Source organism: Eschscholzia californica, unplaced genomic scaffold, assembly GCF_041429995.1.
Source record: "Eschscholzia californica isolate CP2 unplaced genomic scaffold, dmEscCali1.0.p SCAF_1, whole genome shotgun sequence".
Taxonomy (NCBI): domain Eukaryota; kingdom Viridiplantae; phylum Streptophyta; class Magnoliopsida; order Ranunculales; family Papaveraceae; genus Eschscholzia; species Eschscholzia californica.
This window is the reverse complement of record NW_028238198.1, coordinates 28081719-28107284: the sequence shown is the minus strand read 5'-3', so window position 1 is coordinate 28107284 and position 25566 is coordinate 28081719. Positions and strand designations below refer to the sequence as shown.

The 25566-nt window shown below is 32.6% G+C and overlaps 1 protein-coding gene across 1 annotated transcript; it reads left to right on the top strand.

Moving 5' to 3' along the window:
* The first annotated feature begins 6692 nt into the window (after positions 1–6692).
* LOC147565749 (cyclin-D4-1-like) lies at positions 6693–9392 on the top strand. Its single transcript, XM_086652246.1, has 6 exons — positions 6693–7402; positions 7726–7812; positions 7903–8001; positions 8103–8325; positions 8418–8545; positions 8646–9392. The coding sequence occupies exons 1-6, from the start codon at positions 7064–7066 to the stop codon at positions 8892–8894; spliced, it is 1125 nt and encodes a 374-aa protein (XP_086508372.1). The 5' UTR covers positions 6693–7063; the 3' UTR covers positions 8895–9392.
* Positions 9393–25566: the final 16174 nt, after the last annotated feature.

Here is a 25566-nt window from a genome sequence, read left to right as displayed (position 1 = left end):
ATAAAGCTTTTAAAAGTTAAAAATCACCATGCACATAAAACTAAAGTTTGATTAGTAACTAAATTCATTCAATATTGTACTTAAACCCCATAAATCACACCTTAAAAGTCCCTTTCCCTTTAATACCAAATCAGTTTGGGACCACAGAACATTACCATGAACCAACTTTTAATATAAGCTTTTCTAAATGCTTTATTTTACTTAGGGCCATAAGAAGGAATCAAACAAGACAAAAAGGTTGATTTTCAAAATCATATTAATTGAAGACATGGGTCATTGCTATCTAGAGAGCACTTCCTACTACAAAGAATGATAATATTGAATCTCCTCTTTGTTAAGTCTCAAGTTACTTGTGCGGTAACTTCTGTGTGAAGGCGGAGTCAGAATTTAAATTCAAACAAAATTAACTTTACATTACGAAATTTGAACTTTTGCCGTATAAACACATAGTACTTTGCTACCTAACAAGAATTTTTTTGTTATTACAATATTTTTGTATTGTATGTACTAAATTTAAAATATTTTATAAAGAAACCGGAGATAGGGATGGTCATATCCACCACCACCACATGACACACGTTGAGTTGGTAAAAGCAAGCTACTACAAATTAAGGTGTAGAAATGGAAGGATGACTTAAGGAAATAGTGAAGGTAGAGAGAGCGGGAGTTGAAACAATCGAGATGAGCTCGAATCTCAAACAAATTAAAGAAGAATAACAAGAAGCTAGGAAGATGGAAAGTTGAAGGGAAGATGGAAAGTTGAAGGGAAGAATATAACAGTAAAGAAGACAAAGAACTAAACAGTAAATCTTTAATTTTGGACTAAGACTGGACCATCTCTTCTTGACTCAATCTCTCTCAAGAGAGAGAGAGAGAGAAAGAAAGTAAAGTCTAACCAAGAAGACTCTTTCCTTGTGGTGATCCACCACCACCCTTCTTCCATGGTCTCTCAAAAGCGAGAATATTATCTACATGTGCCCCTTTCTCTTACTTTCTCACTCCCTTACAAAGATTTTGTGGAAAATGCTATTTGGCCTTTGTATTCTAACCCCAATATATGGGCGAAAAATTAAATTGACGTGAAATGTCAGGATTTAGAAAAGGGAATGTCTTGTCAGTTTTTGGGCTATCTCCGGCCAAGTACCTTGGCAAGTACCGGGAGATGCTACTATGCTAGAGTGCCCAGCTCCGTGCCCACTAAAATGTCCAACTGATGTGATTCAGACAAAGTCTTTTCAAAGGTTGACTACGGTGGGGATCGCTTTTATTTCTAAATGGAGAAATTTGGACATTTTAGTGGGCATTCTAGCTGGGCACTCTATCATTCCCCGACAAGTACCACCTTTGAAGGTTTGTTTGTTTTCAGACAAAATGTTCTGCATTTTCTAAATCAAATCAGTTTTGAGTAAAACTCGTGCGTAAATAATAAAAAAATATAATACAACTATTTATCGATATTGTCGTAATTTAAATAATTTTCATGACAATAACACGAAAAAGCAAATAAAACATTTGCTGGACACATAACAAATATTATCAAAAAAGTGAAAAATTGAGGGCAACAAAACTATTGTTTCAAAAAACACTAAGCATAACATGAAAAGAAATGGCGGGGACAAAAGATCGAAAAACAAAAAGCATGAACATGGTAAAATAAATTTTAGAAAAATTCAAAGCATCCCATCTAAAAGACGAGGAGCAAAAAGGATTACAAAATTGTGTCTTACAAAAGAAGAAGAAAAAAAGGAGGGTCGATTTTTTATTTTAAAGAAAGGGGATCTTATCTATCTTTCCTACTTTTATGTCTTCAAATCTCACTTGAATTTCATTGGCATCTTCCACAAGAATGAATCCAAGAAACTTGAAAGAATCCAAGGTTTCTCGCGTTTACATTATACAACACCACTTCCTCTCCACCTATGGTATTGTATTTTTCTTTAGACAATTTCGATTAAATTAAATTTTATCTCGTTTTCTTTGTTATCATATTAAAACAAATGATTTTAAATGATTAGATTGAGTAGTATGTCCATTAATAGTTCATTTTTCTTTCTCTCTATAAAAGCGACTGCATTTATATCAACCGTGGTTTCCGCATAAAGACAATTGTTTTTTTAAAAGAAGATTATGTATAAATTCCTTTGTTTGGTTTACTTAATTAACTAACTGGTTATTTATCAACCAGGATTTGCCCAATAAAGAAAAAGAAAGTGCAGGACTAAGTACAATAATTATTTATTTGTAAAGTCAAATTAAAGTTCAAATTTTACTAATGACTGATACATTAATTAACTAAAAAACGTTAAATAACTTAATATAATCTAACCACGTCTTAACACATCCAATCATTAATTTATCATTTCTCTCTATGAAGTTAGTAACAATCATAAAATGTTTAGCATAATCACTAATTTCCGGACTAACTATATTATAGTAGGTAAAAGGGTAAATATGTATTGTCGCAGAACTGAATAAACTTTAAGCAATTAGTTTAATTATATGTTGTTTATGGTCATGTTACATACTATTTAAAATATGTATCTTGAATTAAACAGATTATGTATATTTTTAGTAAAATGGTCTATAGTAATATTAATTACTTTTAATCAAACAATGAATCTTGGATAGTAAAACAACCAGGAGAGGACATTTCATTTCTTGAAGCATGATAAATTTTTTTGCTCTACTAAAAGAAACTATAGTTTGAAATTTTGAGCTAAATGACCCAAGAAATTATGCAAACAACCAATGAAATTTTGAATACTATATTTGACTCATGATGGAGTGACTTTAAAGTCAGACATTATATTATATTATATTATATTATATTATAATTAAAATATGTCATATTGACAAATGTGTAGTAGAGCGAATAAACAATCACGCATTCAATTGAATCTGGTAAAAGCTACTAGCATTCATACTATTTTTGTTGTAATTTTGGGCATAATATATTTACTACACATTCAGTATTTTATTTTTGTAATAATTTGACTTCGATGTACGATAGTTATTACAAGGCGTTGATACATCAACGATGTGATAAGCACGGTAGCTGCCAAATCAAACAAGAACATGCCTAAAGTTCATCTAACCTATGGCCTAAAGTCCCTCTACATTATTTATGTCCTAATAATCCCAAGTTCAATAATCCAAAATTCCACTTTCTCTGGGGATCAAACCCGTGACCTCCAAGGACCTTTGGAGTATATGTAACCACATTGGTTAATTCCATTTGGGATCCTAAAAATGACCAACTTACTAAATGATCTTCTAGAAATGACCAGATTGGTTAATTCTTTTTGAATTTTAACAGTTTGTTTTGTTTCCTTTTGCAGTTTTGTTTCCTTTTTCTCTGTTTTTCCTTTCTTATCTTCCTTCCCCTATCTTTCCGGTGTTTTCGTCAGATGACCCATTTGACAACTCTTATTCTTACCTCTCTAGCCGACCACCACCACAACGGATGGGCACCACCATCACTATCTCACTCTTCTTCCTCCTCCTATATCTTCTTCCTCTATCTATTTCTCATATCTTCCTCTTTTGTCTCTCCAGATACGGCATGGTTTCACGTGAACTGGGGTTTTACCTTCGCTGAAATCTTCACAAACTCAATACCGATATGGGATTTGGGAGTTAACACAGTTGTACTTTTCGCACGGGTTTTTAGATCTCAAACAAACTACCAGACAAGGTTTAGATCCGCGACAAACGATTCATCAGGGATGCTCCAGTCAAATCCTAGACGAATATGATATCTGAAAGGATTTCGTCGAATGAGATCTCTCCTTCACCGAAATAGTTAATAATGCAGTGTTTAGAGAGAACCAGGAGGTAGGAATAAAAAAAGATAAAGGTGGGAGGAAACTAGAGAAAGTGGTGGTGGTCGACCAGAGAGGAATAAAAAGAAAAAAATATTTTCTTCTTCTAGAGAAGGTGTTGCCTGCAAATAAGAGATCAAAGACAGGGTCACAAGGAGGTCTACACTTTCAAAAGGGGTAAAAATGGAAAGAAAATGTCAACAATTAAAAGTTGACTAATGAAAATTTTCTAAAGAGAAAATATTGGAAGTTGGTCATCTTTTGGATGGTCATTTTGGTGAAATTATGTATATTAAGGGAGTATTTTGATGAGTGGCTTATGTTTAGGTTGCCAAAATGAAATTAACCTTAAGCAAAAAATATATGTCATCTCTGCCAAACTATTTAACATAGGGAAATGATAGAGTGACTTAGAAATTGGTACTTAGAGGGTGACATATTTCCTCATTTAGAAATAAAAGCGGTCCCCACCGTAGTCAAACTTTGAAAAAACCTTGTCTTTTAGTGATTCCACATCAGCTGGGCATTAAAATGCCCAAAAATTTTGGGCTCTCTAGCATCTCCCTTTAACATAATAACAAGATGAAGGCATAGATGTAATTTTAGTAAAAGAATTCGGGACACCAGGGTCATTTTAGACTAGGAAATTGGGGATATAATAGTCTTAAACACTGTTGCCAAATTTTTGCTAAGTGAATTGTTAATTTGGCAATTCATTTTTCACAACTTGCCAAATTTTGGCAAATTAGCAATTACTTGTAGTAGTTTGCCAATATATCAAAGAATGTCATATTAGCAACCCTTTTGAGTTGCTCTTAAGAGAGGGACACTTTGTTTGGGTTGGGCCTGGCTAAAAAGCCCACCATAACAATGGTGGATGTAAGAAATGAGAAAGAAAAATTATTCATTGGGGTACTCAAACTAAATTGTACAACTCCATTGATTTTTAGAATTATTTTTACTAAACTTGGACACAACTTGATGTAAAAACACTTCCGTGAAAGTAATAGTCGTTCATCGGAAGTATTAGTTTCATAGCGAAAAACCAAATCAATTTTTTTTTGGAATTATTAATTATTGTAATTATGAAGTCTGAACTGTTTCTGTCTAACAGTCAGAAATAATAATAACCACTGTTGTAACTCTCGCGCTTTTCACTCGGTTTTTGATGAACTGGCAGTTTGCGTTATTCATGTGAATTTTCAAAAGTTCCAAAGTACTGAACTTCATTTACTTGTCATTATACAGTTAACATAAATAAATTTATTTTCTACTGTATATTCGTACAACTTGTTAACTACGTTCAAGTTAAATATACCTATTCAAGAACTAGATTCTTATTGTGTCCTAAACTGAATTACAAGAACATCAAGGGTTTAATTCGACAATATTGTTACAGTATATTAAATAATCATGTGTCCTCTCATAAAAACAATATTGTCCTTAACCTAAATAATCCAAGGGTATATAGACAAAAGATTGGATCTAAAAATACAATTAGGGTATGGGAGGGGATGAAATCATGGAATACCCTCGAAAGTTTTGGTAATTTTTGCTGAAGAAAGGGTATAACAGTAAAGTGTACCCGTAAAAAAATACCAAAAGAATTGTACTTCGGGAAGAAAACGGCTATTTTGTCACCCAAAGAAGGAAGCAAAACTTCAGCTTGATTGGCCACTCACATTATTATATTTGTAGGAATGCCACTTATACCCCTTTCTTTAAACTCAATTTGTTGGGTTTTCAAGATAAAAGACCACAATACCCTTTATTCCGAAGTAAAATACTGCATCATTCTAAATGCAAAATTAGATTCAAACTTTAAGATCTAAGGGCGTGATTAGTCTTTTTTGATTAATCCAAATTTGTTGTAAAATATTAATTAGCAATGTATTCCTTATTCAAATAACGCATAAGAGCACTGATACACTCACATTAACATGTCAAATTAGGGATCCAGTTTGAAGTTTCTTTAAGAGATATCGAAAAATGATCGGAATAAAACAACACCAATCCATACAGAAGAAAAAATTGGACAAATTGTGTTCATGAGTGTAAATAAGTTCCACACTCCACTCCTTGATTCATTTAAAATAGAAACAAATATAAGACAAACTCTATTACATACGCGTGTATGTGTACATAACTCATCTTTATGAAAAAGTGTATCATTAAAATAAAAAAAGTATATCTGTTTGTGAGAAATAAAGAGGGTATTTTAGATAATATAAAAGTAGTAGTTTATTAACTAAACGATATTAAGGGTAAACCATACAAAATAACCCCCACTATATCACGTTTACTTTACGAGACATCTCGTATCTACCATGAATAGTAACACCGTCGCTCTTAAGAGTACTATCTTGCATAAACCCCTTACTGTTAGATTAAAATAACGTTTACAATATTAACGACCAAGAACTAGGATTACGTAATCCTCAAGATGACAACAATATAAATTAACTACAAGATTTCTATATTTCGGGAAAATTGTTTAAAGAAATAACTACATCATCAGCAATTATATAATTTATTAATATAAAAGAAAAACATTAATTCTGTTTTAGACCTCAATTTGTGACCAATTTGGTGTTGTAGACTCGTATGCCCGTTTTGCCAACCCAAGGACATAAAAAGTTTCAATTCTTTCTACAAATACTCTTACGAGCCAAGATGTATGTAATATGTTTTGAAGTTTTGGGAACCTCTAGAGGTATTTCTGAAACGAAACCAAACTTTTTTAGTCCTTGGGGACCTAAAGTAAACTGAGGGACACTTATGAGGCAAAACCGGTAACTTAGTTATAAATTAGGGACTAAAACGAAATTAACTCAAAACAAGAAAAACCAAACAAAACTTCATTAAAAAACCACCAAATCACCAAATCAGAACTCAAAACAATTTTCTCTCTCTAAATTCTTTTGTGTTTTTAAGAATTTTCTCAAACCCATTACTTTTCTCAATTTTGTTGAGTGAATCCTCCATTAATCTTCTCTTCCAAATCTCTCCTTTGCCCTAAAAATAGGTTACCATTTTCTACATAAGTCCCCCTCCCCTCATCTTGTCTGTCTCATCAACTCATTTTCAGACCTTCTCTTTCTCTCTCTCTCTCTGCCTCTCTTAACTCTCTCTCTATCTAACTCCACAAACCATTTCTGAGAAAATCTGTGTGTGGGTTTTCTCTATTTGATGAGATTGGTGTGGGGAGAGTGAGGACAGAGAGAGAGAGGGAGAGTAAATCAATGGCACCTAGTTTTGATTTTGCATCATCTAATCTTCTTTTATGTGGTGAAGATAATAATAGTCTCATGTGTTTTGAAGAATCTGATTATGGGTATGTAAATGATGATGATGATTTTGATAGAGAAGATTTAGAGGAGAAAAATTATCAAAACCAAAGCTTTTTTAGTGGTGGGGATTTTTGTTTGATGGGTGGGTTTCCATTACAGAGTGATGAATGTATGGTTTTGATGATAGAGAAAGAATCTGATCATTTACCAAGAGATGATTACTTGATGAGATTAAGAAATGGGAATCTAGATATCAAGGCTAGAAGAGAAGCTATTGATTGGATTATAAAGGTGGGTTTATCTCATTAATTATTTCCTTGATGTTGATTGATTTTACCAAAAATGGTTATTTTGATTTTGATTTACTTTAATGGGTATTGAGTTTTACCTGAAAGTTGATTAATCTTTGGGTCTTTTAATGGCTGATGATTCTTCACTTGATTTTGAAGTTTTCTTCAATCTTTGGGTTTAAGATTGGTTTTAAAGTTTCATCTTCCTCCTTTTTGGTGTTTGATTCTCAAGGGGATCTAACTGATTTCTTAGTTAGATTGGATTTTAATGGATCTAGATTCTCCTATCTATCTTAATGTTGTTTCTGAAATTGAAATTTGCAGGTTCATACCCATTATAACTTTTCACCTTTGTGTGCTTGTTTAGCTGTGAATTATTTGGATAGATTCCTTTCTGTCTATGAACTTCCTGTAAGTAATTTCCACTACCCATTAACACTCCATTGTTTCTCTCACTACTTTCTCTCTCTGGTTTGATGATGTTGATTCTGCAACTTGTAGAGAGGTAAAGTTTGGATGATGCAGTTATTAGCAGTTTCTTGTTTATCATTATCAGCAAAAATGGAAGAAACTGAAGTTCCCCTGTCACTAGATTTACAGGTGAAAAAGAAATAAAACCCAAATCTTACTAATTGAAGATTCAATCTGAAATTATTATTATTGAATTGTTAAAAATGGGTGTGTGTTTGTTTTATAATCAGGTTTGTGAATCAAAATTCATATTTGAAGCTAAAACAATTCAAAGAATGGAACTTCTTATTTTGAGCAATTTAAAATGGAGAATGCAATCAATTACCCCTTTCTCTTTGATTGATTATTTCCTTCATAAGATCAACAATGATCATCATCAATCTCTACTACCAATTACTTCAAGTTCTCCGTTGATTTCTCGATCGATTGAACTCATTTTAAGTACAATTAAAGGTTTGTTCTTCTAAATTCTAGTATCTATTATTATTATGAAAGACTTAAAATTGAATTAAGCAAAAAAAATCTAATCTTGTTGATGAATTTAGGTATTGATTTATTGGAATTTAGACCTTCAGAGATTGCTTCATCAATTGCTATATATGTATTAGAAGAAACCCAAAAAGGGATTGACATTGATAAGTCTATATCATCATTCAATCAAGTTGTAGAAAAGGTATAATAATCTTTAACATTTTTTGAAATTTTTCATTTTGTGATTGATTAAATAATTTAATGGGGGTTTTTTATTGTGTTTTATGATATGGGTTTTGCAGGAAAGAGTGATAAAATGCTTAGAATTGATAAAAATCAATGAATCAAAATCTTCATTAGTAGTAGTAGTGCCTGAAAGTCCAATTGGGGTTCTTGATGTTACTACATGTATGAGTTATAAAACAGAGGAGGAATTGATAAGTGTTGTTGTTGGGTCATGTGGGGGGAATTCATCATCTAGTAATAATTCATCATCAACAAGTCCAGAAGCAAAGAGAAGAAGATTAAACAAAACAACAACTCAAGTATGATGATTTTGAAGTCATGAGAGATGTGGTGGTGGGTTTTATCATCAAAGTCTATCTATCTATATACATACTAGTCATGGAAGTTGTGGGTGTGGGGGTTTTCAATTCTTACCCAAAAATCATTTCAGTTTTTTAGGTTTGGTTGAATGGGATTTTGGTGTGGTTTTGAAGGTGGCCCCATCTTAAAAGAATAACATATATCAAAAAGGCTGAGTTTATATTACCCAAATGAAGAGAGAGAGAGAGAGAGAGAGAGAGAGAGAGAGAGAGACAGAGAGACAGAGAGAGAGAGTTGAATAAGTGATGGTGGTGGTGGGGATTGGATTCAATGAAACAACAACACTAGGGATAGCCCATAGAGAAAGGAGAAGAAAGCAGAGATATTTTGAAATCTGTTTGGGAAGATACAGTTTGTTGTAGCTTCATCTCAAAAGAAAATATACAAAAAAAAATATTAAATAAACAAAAATCAAGAAAAAGGAAAAAAAATACTTAAGTTTAGAGTGGTGGTATTTTGCAAATGTTGCTCTTTGGTTTTTTATTTAATTTTGTGAAAAAAAATTAGGAGACAAAAAATTAGTGAAATCATGAAATATTGGGGGAGTTTCTTTTAGTATATTTTTATGGGTACAATATTTAGCTAAGGAATTAATTAATTGATGCCATTATAATTGGATACTATCTATTTCTTTAATGGGTAGTTTCAGGTGGTGCACTGTCACAACCTACCCCATTGTTTGACTCTGTGTCTGGTATGGAGTTCTACTCTCTCTATCTCTCCTAGTCCTTGGGGTCATAAAGAATGAAATTGGTCTGATTCACAACAGATAGGACATTGGGAATGCAACATACAAAGAGAAAGACCTTCAAGAGAGGGAATCTCAAGTATTTATAGGTTGGTGGAAGAGAAGAGGAATGGGGACCCCTATTCAAAGTTTCACCTACATTTCTAGTCTTTTTTTTTTTTAATTTATTTATTTTTATTTTGTGGGAGCAAAGTTTCACCTACATTTCTAGTCTTTTTTTTTTTTAATTTATTTATTTTTATTTTGTGGGAGCGGGTAAAGGCACTCGGTGGAATCGCTATTCGCGCTCGATGTCTGTTAGCACTCACTCACTACGGACGGGGTACTTACTAGGGAGGCCCCCAGTCAACACACCCTTTATCATCATCGACACTTTATCATGCAAACAACCTTGTTACCAAATCCATCATCATCAATCAACAACGAAGAGTTAAAGAGATAAAGAACTTTGTTTTAGAGAGAGAAAGAGAGTAAAATCTTAGAGGTCAATGGTTTGAGGCACGTTGTCAATTTAAAAAAAAAAATCAGTAAATAATTATGGGAAGAACTTTGATCCCAAACCAACCTTGATCTATGATGAAGAGTTAGAGAGAAAAAGAACTTTGATCTAAAATCACCACTAAAAATACTCACTGGAACCCTTCTCACTGACTAGTCTCGTATTCGGACCAGTCTGAGAGGTTTCGGACATGACAGTTGAAGACCTTGCCTAAGGTTTCGGACTGGTAAGTCCGTGACCTTATGCAAACTTTCAGACTGAAATCCAAAGAAAGGGCTTGGACTTGACCAGTCTGAAAACTCACGAACTTATCCGAGCTCCAAACCTTACTTAGGGTTTCGGACGGATCGATAAATGTCAGGGTGCGAATAGATGTTTGGGGTCAAAGAATATTGACCTTAGTCAATCTCATTTCCCGTGTGCTACAAACAATTTTTTTAGATATTTTAGCCGCTCTCTTTCTCTTCAAAATTTTTCATCTTGCCCATCCATCTTCTACTATGGAATTTTATATTGACTTTTTGGATTTTAGAAGTAGATATATTACTGGACTAACAAAAACTTTAATTTTGTTGAAAGTGGCTCCAAAAAACTTGACGGAACACTATTACAAAATGTTAGAAATATTAATACAACTAGAAATACAAATCATACAAGTGTCTATAGCATTTTCAAGTCTAGTAATATAGTTAACTATAGTTGTATGGTAGTTTTTTCCTTTTCAAACATTTGAGTATTTTTTTTTTTTAATTGCTTAGAGGAATAAATTGAGTCACAAAAATATTTTTTTGCTAAAGAGTCACAAAAATATTGTATAGTTCATATGGTGGTACCCTACAGTACTACAGGGGGAAGTGTGGGCCCACTACATTAAGTTTGTTTACTAGTTTTGTACATAAAATAGGTTTTCTATATTAGGGTACTTTATTAACATCATACACACCATAATCTTATTCTCACGTGCATTTACAAATATAAAACCAACTTTACTCCAATTATAATGTACCCAATTTAGTCACACTAGGAAAAACACAAAGATATGAAGTATTATAAAATGCAATTTCACTCCCTTAAGTCTAGGGTTGTCACTCATCATTATCCTGAGTTCTACCTAATTTTGGTATTGTTATAATAAACCTCGTTAATTAACCTCACATATGTGTATAAGCCAAACCAATTATTTTGTTAAAGTATTAAACCAAAGATTTTAGCCCAAAGTTTATTCCAACAAAGTTATTATGATTTTTAAGGCTTCGGGGATAGGAAGAAGAGGTTGTATTATGTTATTTTGTTTTGTTGTTACAATAACTACGGACTATGTTCGCCTATTTTATTTTTTACCGTGATAGTATGTCCAATTAGTATCTTAGTCAAATTTGCCAGTCGAAGTTTGTTGTCAGATATAATTTAAAGAGAGAAATCCAAGTACTTTTTTTTTCTAAATCCTATCAAGCCAAGTACTTCAGTCGGGATTCAAATGAGAGAAAAGTTGAACATAATTTTTAATTTATAATACTACTTTTTTTGGTCCCACATCTGTGGTCAGTTCTCTGCAAAATTCGTATTGTATAACAGAGTAGTCCTTGAGGTACTCCAATATCAAAGTACGTTTTTTTACAGACTGTAAAAATATGTTTTTTTTTTTTACAGTAACATTTTTTTATATACACGAAAATGAATATGAATAAATTTAGTAAATTTAGAAAGTAAAAGCAGTGGATCCCTAAAGTGTACATATTTCAAAGAGGAGTGTATATCTGCTCCCATGTGGTTAATGATGCAATCTATCTCATACAATCTTTGACCGTCCATACCACCTCTAAGTTTCTCAAAAATAGTGTTAAAATTTATTACATATGTGTCACAAACTGAACAATTCGTTGTGATTACAGAAAGAATCAGCGATCGGTTTAAACCATTTTCGTATAGTTTTAGACTATGGGAGGTCTAAAATCGATTTTTTTCTAATCAAAGTACTCGGATGTTTGTGAAATTTTATAAATTTCTATAATGCGTTATGATTCTAATGCATTATGACAAAATCGTATTTTGTTCTTTAACTCGAATACAAATTCGTTTTCTTCTAAATCATTTTTTTTTCAATGGTTTTATCACCCAGTTAGATGTAAAAGTTTATCATTTGTTCATAATTAATCTCATGTTTCCGCAAAGATTGAATCAAAAAAGAAATTGAGCATATCATTACAAGATTTTACTTCATTAGTAGTTTCTCTCTCTGGAACAATAATTATTGCATGTATCAAAAGGCAAAATAATATTGTTTTCCGTTTGGCGACTTCGTTCATACATTTATAGTACGACCATCTTATGGCGACTCTTTTGATATATAGTTTCACAAATTTTGTTTCCGATCAAAACGATTATATTCGTATTTATGATTTTCTTTTTCTCTATAGAAATATCGTATCTTATGAATTATCATATTACATAAATATGTGTTCACAATACGCTATTTTCCCGTACGGCATTTTTCTTGTGCTTTATGTGCAGAACACGGATGAACAAAAAATGTCTTTAATGTATTCTCTTGCTTCAAACATCATTATGGAATGTAAATCTTGATAATGACTTTCTATTTTCTGCGCCCAAACATAACTTAATGCTTAAAAAATTTAGCATGATTATTGTGGCATTAAATTAGTAAGATGAGTTGAAGTTATGGTATTTGAAATAAGATACATGATCAAGATGATTAACCAATAGTAAATGATGAGAGAAAAAGTGAAAACAGAGAGATGGTGACAATGACCTTGAAATTGTTGTACAAACAAAAACGCCCATCCCATTTCCACCCTTAAACTATATCTTCAGTCAGTCACACAGAAATCCGTCAGTTTGAATTCCACCCTCAACTCTCTTTATCTCTCTCTCTCTCTCTCTCTCTCTCTCTCTCTCTCTTGGTTTTTATTTAGTACTATTGTCACTGAAAACCCTGTCACTGAAAACCTTGTTTAGTATAAGAGAGTGAGAGAGAGATGGGTATACAAGTAGTGTATTGGTTGGAGCAAGGGGCTTTTCTCACTTATTCCTCTCTGTACTTAACTATGAATTTGCAATTTATATTGTTGGGGGACTAACTTTTGTGATAGGACAAAATGTGCACTAGCTAGGTGCAATGGCCAAACTACTAGCTAGTTTCTTTAAATCGTTTCTTTTTTGTTGAAAATTCGTTTCTTTAAATCAGTTTACCCAAAGTTTTTCTTTGCACGAACAAAACACAAATGAATCACGTGCGAGTAAGGTAAATGAAGCACTCTCTTCTACTTTCACTTGTAATATCTAAGAAAACGTTAATGCTCTTTCAACAAAAAAAAAACGTTAATGCTAGGCTGACAAAATCTTTTTGTGACTACACAGTACTAGAGACATGTCATTAACCATTACTTTTATAGTTTTTAAAATTAATAACAAAAACAATCTCGTAAAATATAAATTACAATGAACGATCAAATGACTAACTAGGTATCAAATAATGTGTTTATAACCACTTGCCTCGACCTATATAAGTAGTTGTGGGAAACAAACGAAGAAATGGTAGATGAAGCAATTAATTCATTTGGCACAGTTATTTTGTTAATAGTAAACCCCAATGTGGGGAAATGAGAGTGAGTGCACATTTGACCTAATAGAAGTTCTATATTACGAGTGGATGGACATGAGAAAAGAAATGGAGATGATGGGTAAGAGGTAAAGGCTAAAGAAAGGGGGTCTAATAGGTCAGAGAAATTTCAGAGAAGTGATTTTATTTGTCTATTGGTTTGGATGTGTATTTTTGAAGAAATTTATTAGTAAACGACACTAGAAGTGAATGGGATGGCATTCTCTTATCTCAGACAACTCACATGCCTCCCATCTACTACCACTTCATACTTCTTTCATTCTTTTGAGAGATAGAAATACAAATAGAAGAAAGAGCATCAAGTATGCAAACAACATTATGGACATTACGAAAATGACCAGGCATGGAAATTTCAGACATATTTAGGACGAAATCCTAAAACAAAGACTTGGATTGATTTGTCAACTTCCTTTTGAATGTGATGAAAACCAAGAAGTAATTCCGACGGTAGATTTAGAATTTCCTCCCGATTTTATCTGAAATTTTTTTTTTCTCGCTATCACTACGTTTCTCATTATATTTGACAACCCAAAAATGGTACAATGTATAACGTGGTTTTAATTTTCTTGTGAAATTTGCCTTTATTTTGTTCGGAAATGCTACTATTACGAACAGATATTACGGAACTTTTTTACGGAATGACGTGGCACTTTAAGTTTGAAATTTTGACTCAATCTGGGCTGTTAACAGGTGAACGGCCCAGATTCAGTTTTTTTTCTCTCCCTCTGGTATTCTCTTTCTCTCTCTAAAACTCCATTAAAACACGGCACCTTGAAGTTTGGATTAGCTTCCTAAAACTCATCAAACAACAAATCAAAATTATACAATTCCTTCTCTTCCAATCTTAAATACCCTCCTACAGTCCTACTACTAATTTTTATCTCTACTAACTTAGATGAGTGAACTATGAGATTTACTAAAATAACTTGAAACAATCTTGTTTTGAACCTAAACATGTTAAGTTTGTGGCCATCCAACTCAAAACCAATTGGCAATGAGTGGAGAGGACCTATACTTTATATTCTTGGATGCTAGTTACCCATTCTCCTATGTGGGACTATTCTCACACGCCCCCTCACGTGTGGCGTTTTTTGAGCCTAACACGTGTTTTTTTTCTTTACGGGTGACGTGGAACACGTGTGGCTTTTAAGCCTATCACGTGTGGGCCTAGCTCTGATACCATGTTAAGTTTGTGGCCATCCAACTCAAAACCAATTGGCAATTGGTTTTGAGTTGGATGGCCACAAACTTAACATGGTATCAGAGCTAGGCCCACACGTGATAGGCTTAAAAGCCACACGTGTTCCACGTCACCCGTAAAGAAAAAAAACACGTGTTAGGCTCAAAAAACGCCACACGTGAGGGGGCGTGTGAGAATAGTCCCACATAGGAGAATGGGTAACTAGCATCCAAGAATATAAAGTATAGGTCAGACCAATTCTAAAGATGTGTTATGGGTTTCAATAGGAAAACCTTTAAATCAGTAACAAAAAAACTCTAGAACTTAAAATCAATAGAAAAGAAATCCTAAAATCATTAGTACAAAACCCTAATTTGTTTAAGTATAAATAGCATAAAGCCTAAAATCAGTCAACAATATCATAATTTCACTACCAAAATCTCTTCAAGTAGAGAGAGTTTTAGGGAAAAATCAGTAGAAAACTTGAATCTCCCATTTTTTCCTCTCTCCCGTACTCTCTCTCTCTCAAAAGTAGCTGAAACTTGAAAGAATAGATGGGTGACGTGGGAGCATCAAAATTGAAAATGGACAATTACTAGATGAACAGCGGGGATCTGGTCAAATTTTCCAACTTGAGTTGACACGTCATTCCGTAAGGATATTTCGTCATTTTCTTTCGTTAGAGCATCTCCAATGGGACACTCAATCTCTAACACTTAGAGTGTCACATATGACTCTTTAGAGTTTTTGTTAAAAAATCATCTCCAATGGAACACTTTGTTACACACTCTATTATGAGTTGGACACATTTATTATAGAGTGTCTAGAGAGAGAATCTCTAAAATGAGAGTGTCTACTTGAGACTCTCTAAGTGTTACTTTATTATTTCAACCAATAGAAAACTTTGCTTTTCAACTACTTTTTATCTATTGAATTGAAGAGGGACATGTGTATTAAGTAAGAGATTTTAGAGATCTCCATTGGAGACCAAACAAATGTAGAGTGTCTCTATATTGACACTAGGAAAGAGAATCTTTATTTGACACTTGACAACTAGATTTTTAGAGTGTTTATTAGAGTGTCCCATTGGAGATGCTCTTACTGTAGCACGTCCGTATTTTGTTTGTACGTAGTAAGTGATGTAAATATAGGCAGACCAAATTCGGTCGATTTAGTTGACAGCGACACTACATTGGGGGATTATTTAGAACTAAGAATTACTTATTTCAAAAATCAAACTTTAGTAGATCTGATTCAACCGTGTAAGTCGTGAAATTTTTTTACATGTTTATTGGCGAGCTATGCTATGAAGCACCAATAGAGTTAAGCGTAGCCTTTTTTTTAGTATTAAAATTACAGTTGGGTAAATAAGAATTCTGATTAATTAACATGGGAATTAGCAACTTTTGACCAAGTAATTATAATCAAAGTCTTAATGACTCTAAAAACATGCACAAAAAGAAAAGAACTTCATACTCTCCCAAAGTTCCATCCCTCTCTCTCTCTCTAACCAGCAGCAAACTTCAAAACTAATCTTGTCAAGGATAATTAAAGAGCTTGTTCAATTCTCTAACATGTTAAAAGTTTCCTTTTCTTTTTTTAAGAAGAAACCAATGACATTATGAGATTTTAATTGGACATTGATGTCTCAAATTCATCAAATTGAACATCTGTCTCCTTTGGAACATCTATCTATTCTTGTAAAAAGAGCTCTTTTTCATTAATGTTGTTTCTTTTACTTGGAATGGACAAATACCACAATAAATAACTTTGTTTCCGCAGGGAGTAATGTTTTTTAGTCAAATGACTAGTATAAAATGTACTCATTTTCATGATAATTATTGGTTTAGAGTCATTTTAAATGTCATTATTTTGCAATGCTCACATGATATTTTAGGAATTTGGGACTGGGCTTTAGTCATCAAGTAAATCCTATGGGTCATCTCGAATAAATTTCGATAACCCAAAACTGTATTGCAGTGACATGGCTGAGATTTTGAGGTCCCGGTGCGAACTTTAAATGGGGGGCCCTCAAGAAATAATATGAAAAAAAGTTGACAAATATAGTTTATAAAAATACTTACAAAATTGTTTAGGCATAATACTTTGAAAAACATCATACTAAAAAAGTATTATGCAAGAAAATGTGCATGAACGTACTATTTAGGGAACTAATTTACTTATAATGCAATTATGTATGAGAAACGCAGTTCTCGGCTACATTGAACAATCATGATGATTTAATTGAATATTCAATCATGCGAATTTCGAGAAGTATTCATAAAACCAAATAAATGTTCGATAAAATGAGATATAACAATAAATAAAAATTTAGTTTTTTGCATTAGTACATATAGAGAAACAAAGAAAACAAAATGTATGTATTTCAGAGCGAAAATAATCAAAATATAAGTTATCAAGAAAAGTTCATGTGTATAACAATTGCCTAAAATCTCCAACGGATTAGAATTGCTTCCAAACACCAGTTAAAATTGTTAGGATAATATGACTTTATTTTCGGATATATTAAGTGGGTTAAAACCTAAAATTCATAAATGAGTTGATATTGATATGTGCAATGGATGATTTTTTTTAAGAGGAATGTCTTTATTTTGTGGTTTTATAGTTTTGATTTCAAAGAGCTGTGCCCTATGACATAAGTTAATCAAGTAAGGAGACTATATAGGCAATTTAGAAGTATCATTGGGCACTAGCCCAAACAGCTTGGAGTGCCCATATCTACTAAAACGTGATACAAAAATAATTGTTGGTGAAGGGACTCAAACTCAAGAACTTATGCGCACTTGTTCCACCTCCGTGCCAAGATGACAACCTGTATAGTTTTGAAGTAATATTAGGCTCTTATATCATGAAAGAAAAGAGAATTATAATGATTTGTATTGATTTTCATAGTTATTAAATAAGATCATTATAAGGAGTAGTACAAGAGAAAAGTTTAAGCAATTGAACAATGTGGGACTATATTGGACTATATTTCTAACACAAACATTCTTCCTTCGGTGTTCGACGAACGTTGTATTGCAATTGAACAATCCCTCAACTATGCATACTGTTACTATCGCTCCTAATTACTAGCTGACGAACCAAGTCTAAAGAAGAGGTGGTTAAAAGCTACTACCATACCTTTAAATTCATCAAGTTGGGGAAGAGGGAGAAGAAGTGGGTGGTAAATTCTGTTAACAAAACTTGTAGTAGTAGTAATAATGTTCACAAGGTAGAGAAGAAGAAGAGATTGATTCGGTACGAATACAAACTTCGTGTCCTTGTTCGAGAAAACCTGGTGGTAGTGGGCTTACAAGTAATAATAATACAAGTATATTCCTCCCTGAGCTGATATTATTTGAGATACTAAGCAGACTTCGGTATTTCAACAAAAAAAGAAAAGCAGACTTCGGTAAAGTCACTTATGAGGTTCAAGTGTGTATGTAAGTTGGTATTCCTCAATTGAAAAAAATAGTTTATTTATCAATTTACACCGTGTCTGATCTAAACCCCCTCGTCTCTTTATCGTTGTTCCAAAACCGCTACTACCAAGAAATAGTGTTGAGTTTGCTTATCAACGAGATTTTTATTTGACACCTGCCTTAGATTGTCGAAATAGAAGAACATCCAAAAAAGACGGAAAATTTTCCTTGTTCGCTTGAGTTTAACTCCGAGTTGACGGTTTCCGTCCATGAATGTAAATCAGATGTTTTAGAAAAACGGAGTGTAGTCCAAATATTGATTTAGGGTGTACGTCAAAATCTTCCTTAATTTATTTGTAGTAAACAAAGTTCTATTAATGGGAGATAATTAGGAGATAATTACACCACATGAGTGTATGAATCATCAGACTCAAATAAACCATTTAGCAGGGGCGTGGCTGAGATTTCGAGGGCCCTGTGCCAAATTTTAAAGAGGCTCCTTATACGATAAATAAAATTAAGAAACCCTTATTAAATTATAAGCAAAAATGATATTAAACTGATAATCCATCCAAGGCCCTTATATGTTGTTTATTGTGTTAAAAAAGTTGAGATAATTTTAGATAGTAAATAAAAATAATAGAAATTTAGAAGAATTTTTTTTTAATAAAATTAAGAAACAAAATAAGTAGAAAACTTTACCAGGAGACTGAAAATTTTGGAGATAATGTTGTCTTCTTTTAATTTTTCTCTATATAGTGAACTTTGCAAATTTAGATTAGTATAGATTGTGATTGGGTAGCACATAGATGAGAGAAAAAAATAGAGTCGTGATTCAATGAGCTCAAGCTCATATGATGAAGTATGAGCTTGAACTCATGACCGTTAGATCTTACAAGATTATCTCACAAATCAATTTTACAACTAGATTCTCCTTGATTTAAGGAGTAGATTAAACCAAATATCCTCCCATTTATCTCCCTCGTCCTTCTCTCTACTTTCTTAGTCTCTCTCTCGTGTTTCTACTCTTATGGCTGATTTAATTGCCCAAAATATAACTCTCTCACCATTAAAATGAGCCGTTTCAGAACCAATGTCTTGACTCAATCATTGGATACAAAAAGGCCAGCGCTTTGGGGAAAGCTAAATAGTTTCTGGGGTGTGAAGACTTGGTCAAAAATTGGTCAATTTTGTTTGACAATTTTATTTAGGGGGAAAGCAAAATACTTCTCCACCTCACCTCACTCTCTCTCCACCTCACCTCACTCTCTCTCCTGCCTGGCCCCCTACTTTACAAGAAATACTCATATGACCCCCTTCCGTTATAACACCGTTACTCTCTCTCTTCCATTTCTTTTCTCTCTCCTCCAGCATGTTTTCTCTCTCTGCCACCTCGTTAAACCAGCCACATCATCGTCTTCACCGGCAGGGTCGCCGGCCGGCCAAATTTCCGGCCGGCGACCTTCAAACTTTTTTTTTTCCTCTCTCTCTCTTAAAAAAAAAAAAAAAATTTAAATTCTCTCACCTTCAAATTTTTTTTTTAAGAGAGAGGAAAAAAAAAAAGTTTGAAGGTCGCCGGCTGGAAATTTGGCCGACCGGCGACCCTGCCGGTGAAGACGATGATGTGGCTGGTTTAACGAGGTGGCAGAGAGAGAAAACATTCTGGAGGAGAGAGAAAAGAAATGGAAGAGAGAGAGTAACGGTGTTATAACGGAAGGGGGCCATATGGGTATTTCTTGTAAAATAGGGGGCCAGGCAGGAAGCTGGTCACAAAGTTGGGGGCCATTAGGGAAATAACCCTTTTTTTTTATGAAATACGGCAGTTACAAGTTCAAAACCTTCTTCATAAAAAAAAAAATTCAAAACCTACTATTTTATTTTTGATTTCTATATACAAAACGAAAAAAAAAATATACAAAACGAAATGAGTTATTAAATTTGACGATTTTCGTGATCTTTTCAAATTAACTTCTTCAAACAATGTTTTAAAACAAATTTGAGGAAACGACGATTATTTATTATTTTCTATTGTATTCATAAACGACTCTTGAAGATTATGAAATATACTACCATGTGTATAAATTTTATAAATTTTATTGAATGGGTATGAAAGAAATATGTATTCAAAGTTAAAAAAATCAAATAACTAGTAGAATTTTTTTTTTTTTTTTTTTTTACGATTCAAGTACTCTCCAGTGCTTAGATCATTTGAAATTGTTAACTATTTTTGGGCCAAAAAAAAAATTCATGGAATTTTATAATGGGGCCCTGAAAAATTATCACGTGTCCCTCAAATTCTTGGCCACCATCCTCATCAATTCCTCATCAAACATTACTACCTTGATGCAAATCAGACCTTGAGTCAGATCTCAACTGACTTACATTAAAAAAAACGAAACTGCCTTCATCTTACAAGTAATTTTAATTTAGTTCAACAAAAAAAAAAAGTAATTTTAATTTAATTAAGGGTACAGATAAGAGAGAAGTTGTAATTTATTAATTGATGATATTAAGCAGTCAACAAATTTGGTGGTTTCTTTATAGTTGCTTAGGAATTTGAAGAAAAACTCATCTTGATTTCTTTGAGGAAGATAAGATGAAGAACTCAGAGCAAGAAACTGTCTTAGCTTCAATTCATTGAAGATGTGACTACTAATGCTGATCAAGTTCCGAAAACAAGTCCTTTCTGAAATCCTATCTCCTAATGCATATTTGCAGAGACATGGACTCCATGGACATACAGATTTTGAGACATCCAAGAAGGTTTGGGCCGAGCCTCAAACCCGACCCGACCCGTATTGGTCAGACCGACTATTCTCTTAAAATGGAACTATCTGATATAAAGGCTTTGGAAGCCATTTATCCAACAAAGATGAAAACTGATTCCGTCTGAGCCTCCAAAAACTTCCCAAGCATGGTTTGGACTGCCCTGCCCTGCTTCTATTGAGTGAGCCACGGGTCTTGCTAGACTGGACAACCTAAAAATAGCGTAGGTCCCCAACATGAGACTGGGTTGATGTAAAAAAAGAAATAAGCTAGTAGTTGGGGTGCATTATCCAACATGGATGGCCATTAGAGTTTGTGAAGTAGATAAGCTTTGTGCAATTTTTTCATTGCGAGTTACTTTTTAAGAGATTAGACTTAATAGGTTATAACAGATATAACCTATTACTCTCAAATTTAATTTCTCAATCTGTGAGCTGATCTTTAACTTAAATAGCTCTAATCAACCAAAGAAGGCATACAACTTTGATCACTAATTAAAATCCCTAAGGTTAATGATGATTGTGGTGGTGACTTGTGAAGATGAAGATTGTGACAGTGGTTGTGTAGGTTGGAAAAGATGACAATGATGATGATGATGGTGGTGACAATCGATGAAGGGAAATGGTTGTATGTGGTTGATGAAGTTGATTAATGGAAGAAAGAAGAAAGTATTGAGATGGAAATTAAAATGTCCTCATTGTTTACATGTGTACGTGATTCGCACAATTGACATTTAACTACTAGAAGTTAACGTTTTCCGTCCACGAGGGGGTGTAAATCAACAGTTTTAAAAATGGAGGTGTGGTCCTAATATCGATATAAAAGTGAGAGTCAATGTCAAAATCATAAATAAAGGCAATTTTGTTCTGATTCACATGTATGATTCGCACAACTGACATTTAACTAAAAGTTAATGTTTTCCTTTTACGTGGGGGTATAAATCAAAAGTTTTCAAAAAGCGGAAGTGTAGTCCTAATATCGGTATAAAAGTGGGGATCAATGTCAAAATCTCCCTATATATAACAACGATACTATTTAACCTGATATTTTTTCAAATCTGTATATCTTTTCCTTTTACTTGGGCGACTGCTAAATTATTAGTCAGATAGCATTTTCCTAAAGATAGCATTCAACATTGATTTTTAAGTTTTTTTTGTTGCAAGGATTAATAACTTGATAAATAAGAGTAGTATTACAATATAAGTGCGACGGGAAATGAGGAATAACAGTAAATGTCCTATTACTCATGTGATTTTTTGCCAATTTTGCCTATTGATCTACTGGAACGCTGCACTTTCGTGGAATGTGGGTGAATTTGGTGTTGTGGAATTGGGTTACGAGTTTTCGAATGCTTCTGATGTGTGTTGCAGATTGCCACTGGATTGACTTTCAAGCGTCTTATAGATAGTTAATCAGCGTTAAGTTGTCACTTTCCACTTGAATGTATTTGTAATTACTACTGACTGCACAATGGATGTTAATGAGGATAGCCTTTGTTTCACTTTCTTCAGCGTTTCTTGCTCAGCGTGTGGTAGTTTTAGCAATAATGATGTGTCATGTGATCATGAATAACGCAGCTGGTTGCAATCATTTCATTTTTGATAAATGATGCATTCGTGTTTAGTTTGAATATGGGAGTATTGGTGGTAACCATTTGAATATTTGGCTCTAGTACCAGCCTGTTTATGATTAAGATTTAGATTGAGGAAGGCAATAATTTGAGCAATGAAATTATTAGTTGATATTATCGTTTACTGAAAGCAGTTATCACATTTGCCTTTCCAGATGAACCATTGGTTGGTCGAGTTAATTTGATCGTTGTTACCTGTGTCAAGCAGAGTTTTCCATGAGATAATCCATTATGTTACAAATGTGATGTTCGCGTGAATGATATTAAAATAGAACCATATGCTTTTAGTGAAGGAGCAATAAAGTAATCCATGTTCAATTAACTCCGAGTTAAGATAATGTGTACAATTTAAGTCATTTCCAATGTATTTTCCAATTCTCTGTTTTACAGGAAGACTATTAGAACAACATTTCCAAAGGAAGAGCTTAATCTTAGGCATCATATTGATATTCAATATGAAATTCCATTGGACTTCAACCTGTTGATTTGGACTAAGTTCGAAAGCAAGTTGACGGGTACATAGAACTCACTGAGAATTTACCTGATTTTGTGAGAGACCAATATATCGTACCATGTCCTGTTGATTGAATGTCAATAGATATAATGTAACTGCAGATGTTATAACTAAAAATGCTGGTAATAATAGACTCGTTCTAGTGGTTATTGTCCATAAGTTGTGATACCCTAGTTAAATTAGAATTAAATTGATTATCAAGAAGAGGTGGTGATTGAGAATCCAATGATGAAATTAATAATATTAGAAGATTATAAATATAATCATCAAAATAAGTTTTCAAATGAACTACATAAAACATGTTTGGCTTTGGACAACTTGAGCGCTTGCTTTATGTGGGCGATGGTAAATTTTTGCCACTTTGATCATTTTACTTTTAAACATAACATATCTTAACTGTAAGTATAACTTATAATTATTATTTTTTTATTTCATTAAGATTATGATTTATTGTATGAAGAAACACAATACAAATTTTTGTCTTCACACTACCCTAAACCAATTTCTCTACTGTACTCTCATTAATAAATAGTATTTCTAAGTAAAATATTTTTAAATACAAAATCATTCAACAATTATGTATATATATACAATACTTCAATGTTATATTAAACCTACATAAGTCATGATCAAAACTATTTTAATATAAACTTAATGATATTAGAAATTTATAAATATAAAATTACGATATTTATAATTTTAACTAAATAAGTTTTTACAAGTATTTTCGACTTTATAAATTCATATTAAGAAACTTTTTTGCTTTTATTTAAAGTAAATATGTTTTTCTTGTTATATGTAGTTTTAAAATATATATTTTTATTAAGTGAAGATGGTTTTGGAGTGTGCCAAAAAAGGGAAAATAAGAGTTATGGTGAGGCGGTGTGTCAGATTTTGTCATGAATTATTCAAAGGCATATGACCTGAAAATGGCATTAGTGTCAACCGTCTGTTATGATAGTGTCGTAACTTATGTCAAAATAAGTATGGATTTTCTTTAACCAACTAAAGAAGGCAAAACAAAATTATAAATTGAAGAACAAACAACAAAAAACAAGAAAAGAGGGTAAGAGATGGGTCAAGGAATTTTTTTTTTTTGTTGAGATGGTCATGGAATTACAGTTTCATTAAGATCTGCCAGTTTAACTAAATAAGATTTTATAAATTCATACTAGTAAAAATTATTTACTTTTTATTTTAAATAAATTTGTTTTTCTTATTATATTTAATTTTAAAATTGATAAATTTTATTAAATAAAAATATTATATATTTATTACAGCCTATCGTTTAAATTGATCTTATTAAAGAGATTGGCATAATCTATAAAGAGAACATTTATTTTCGAAGTTTTTAATAAACTAATTAGATATTAAATAATCGATATGCATTTTTACTTAAAATAAAAAAGTTTATCTTTAAAATCCTGTTTTTTTAATTAAATTCCTCTAATAATTTAATAATTATATATATAAACTACATTATCACTATATTAAACTTATTTAAATCAAAATCAATATAATAAAAATTTAATAATATTAGATGATTATAAACATAATCATCAATAAAGAGAGAGAGAGAGAGAGAGAGGGACATACGAAGGTCAAGATATATAGAAAAAAACAACGACAAAGATGATGCAGACGGTGATGAGGGTGATGACGATGATGGCGTTGAGGACGACAATGAGGATGAAAGAGAGAGAGAGAGAATTAATTTGAGCAGATGATTATTGAATAGATTGTCACTCTTCCTATTTCCATGGTCTTGCCATCATTTAGAGAAGAAAATCATAGTCTACAGATAGTATATAGTACAAGATTGTTTGACATCCTCTTGGTCTATCCTTTTTTGCGGATCGCTGCGGCATCTTGCACTCCTATGCACGATTTACTCTTCATGACAAAGCTAGTTTATGTGATTTAACATTTTTATGGTATCATTTCCATCGTTTATTTACCTATTTCTATCCGTCGCGCCTTTTTCGTTATTGAATTCTCATATCTCAGCTAATTAAATTTCCGCATAGTAATCTTGCATAGTTCAATATGATGAAATGTCTTTTATGTTGTACTAGGCATGATTCGTGCCTTCGGCACGAACAAATTCGTATGTGTCACAAAATCGTAAAAATATTAAATAAGTTACTACATTTTACGATGTCAGTTATTATTATTTATGTGTCTATGTGGCGACCATATTTATATAACTTTATAT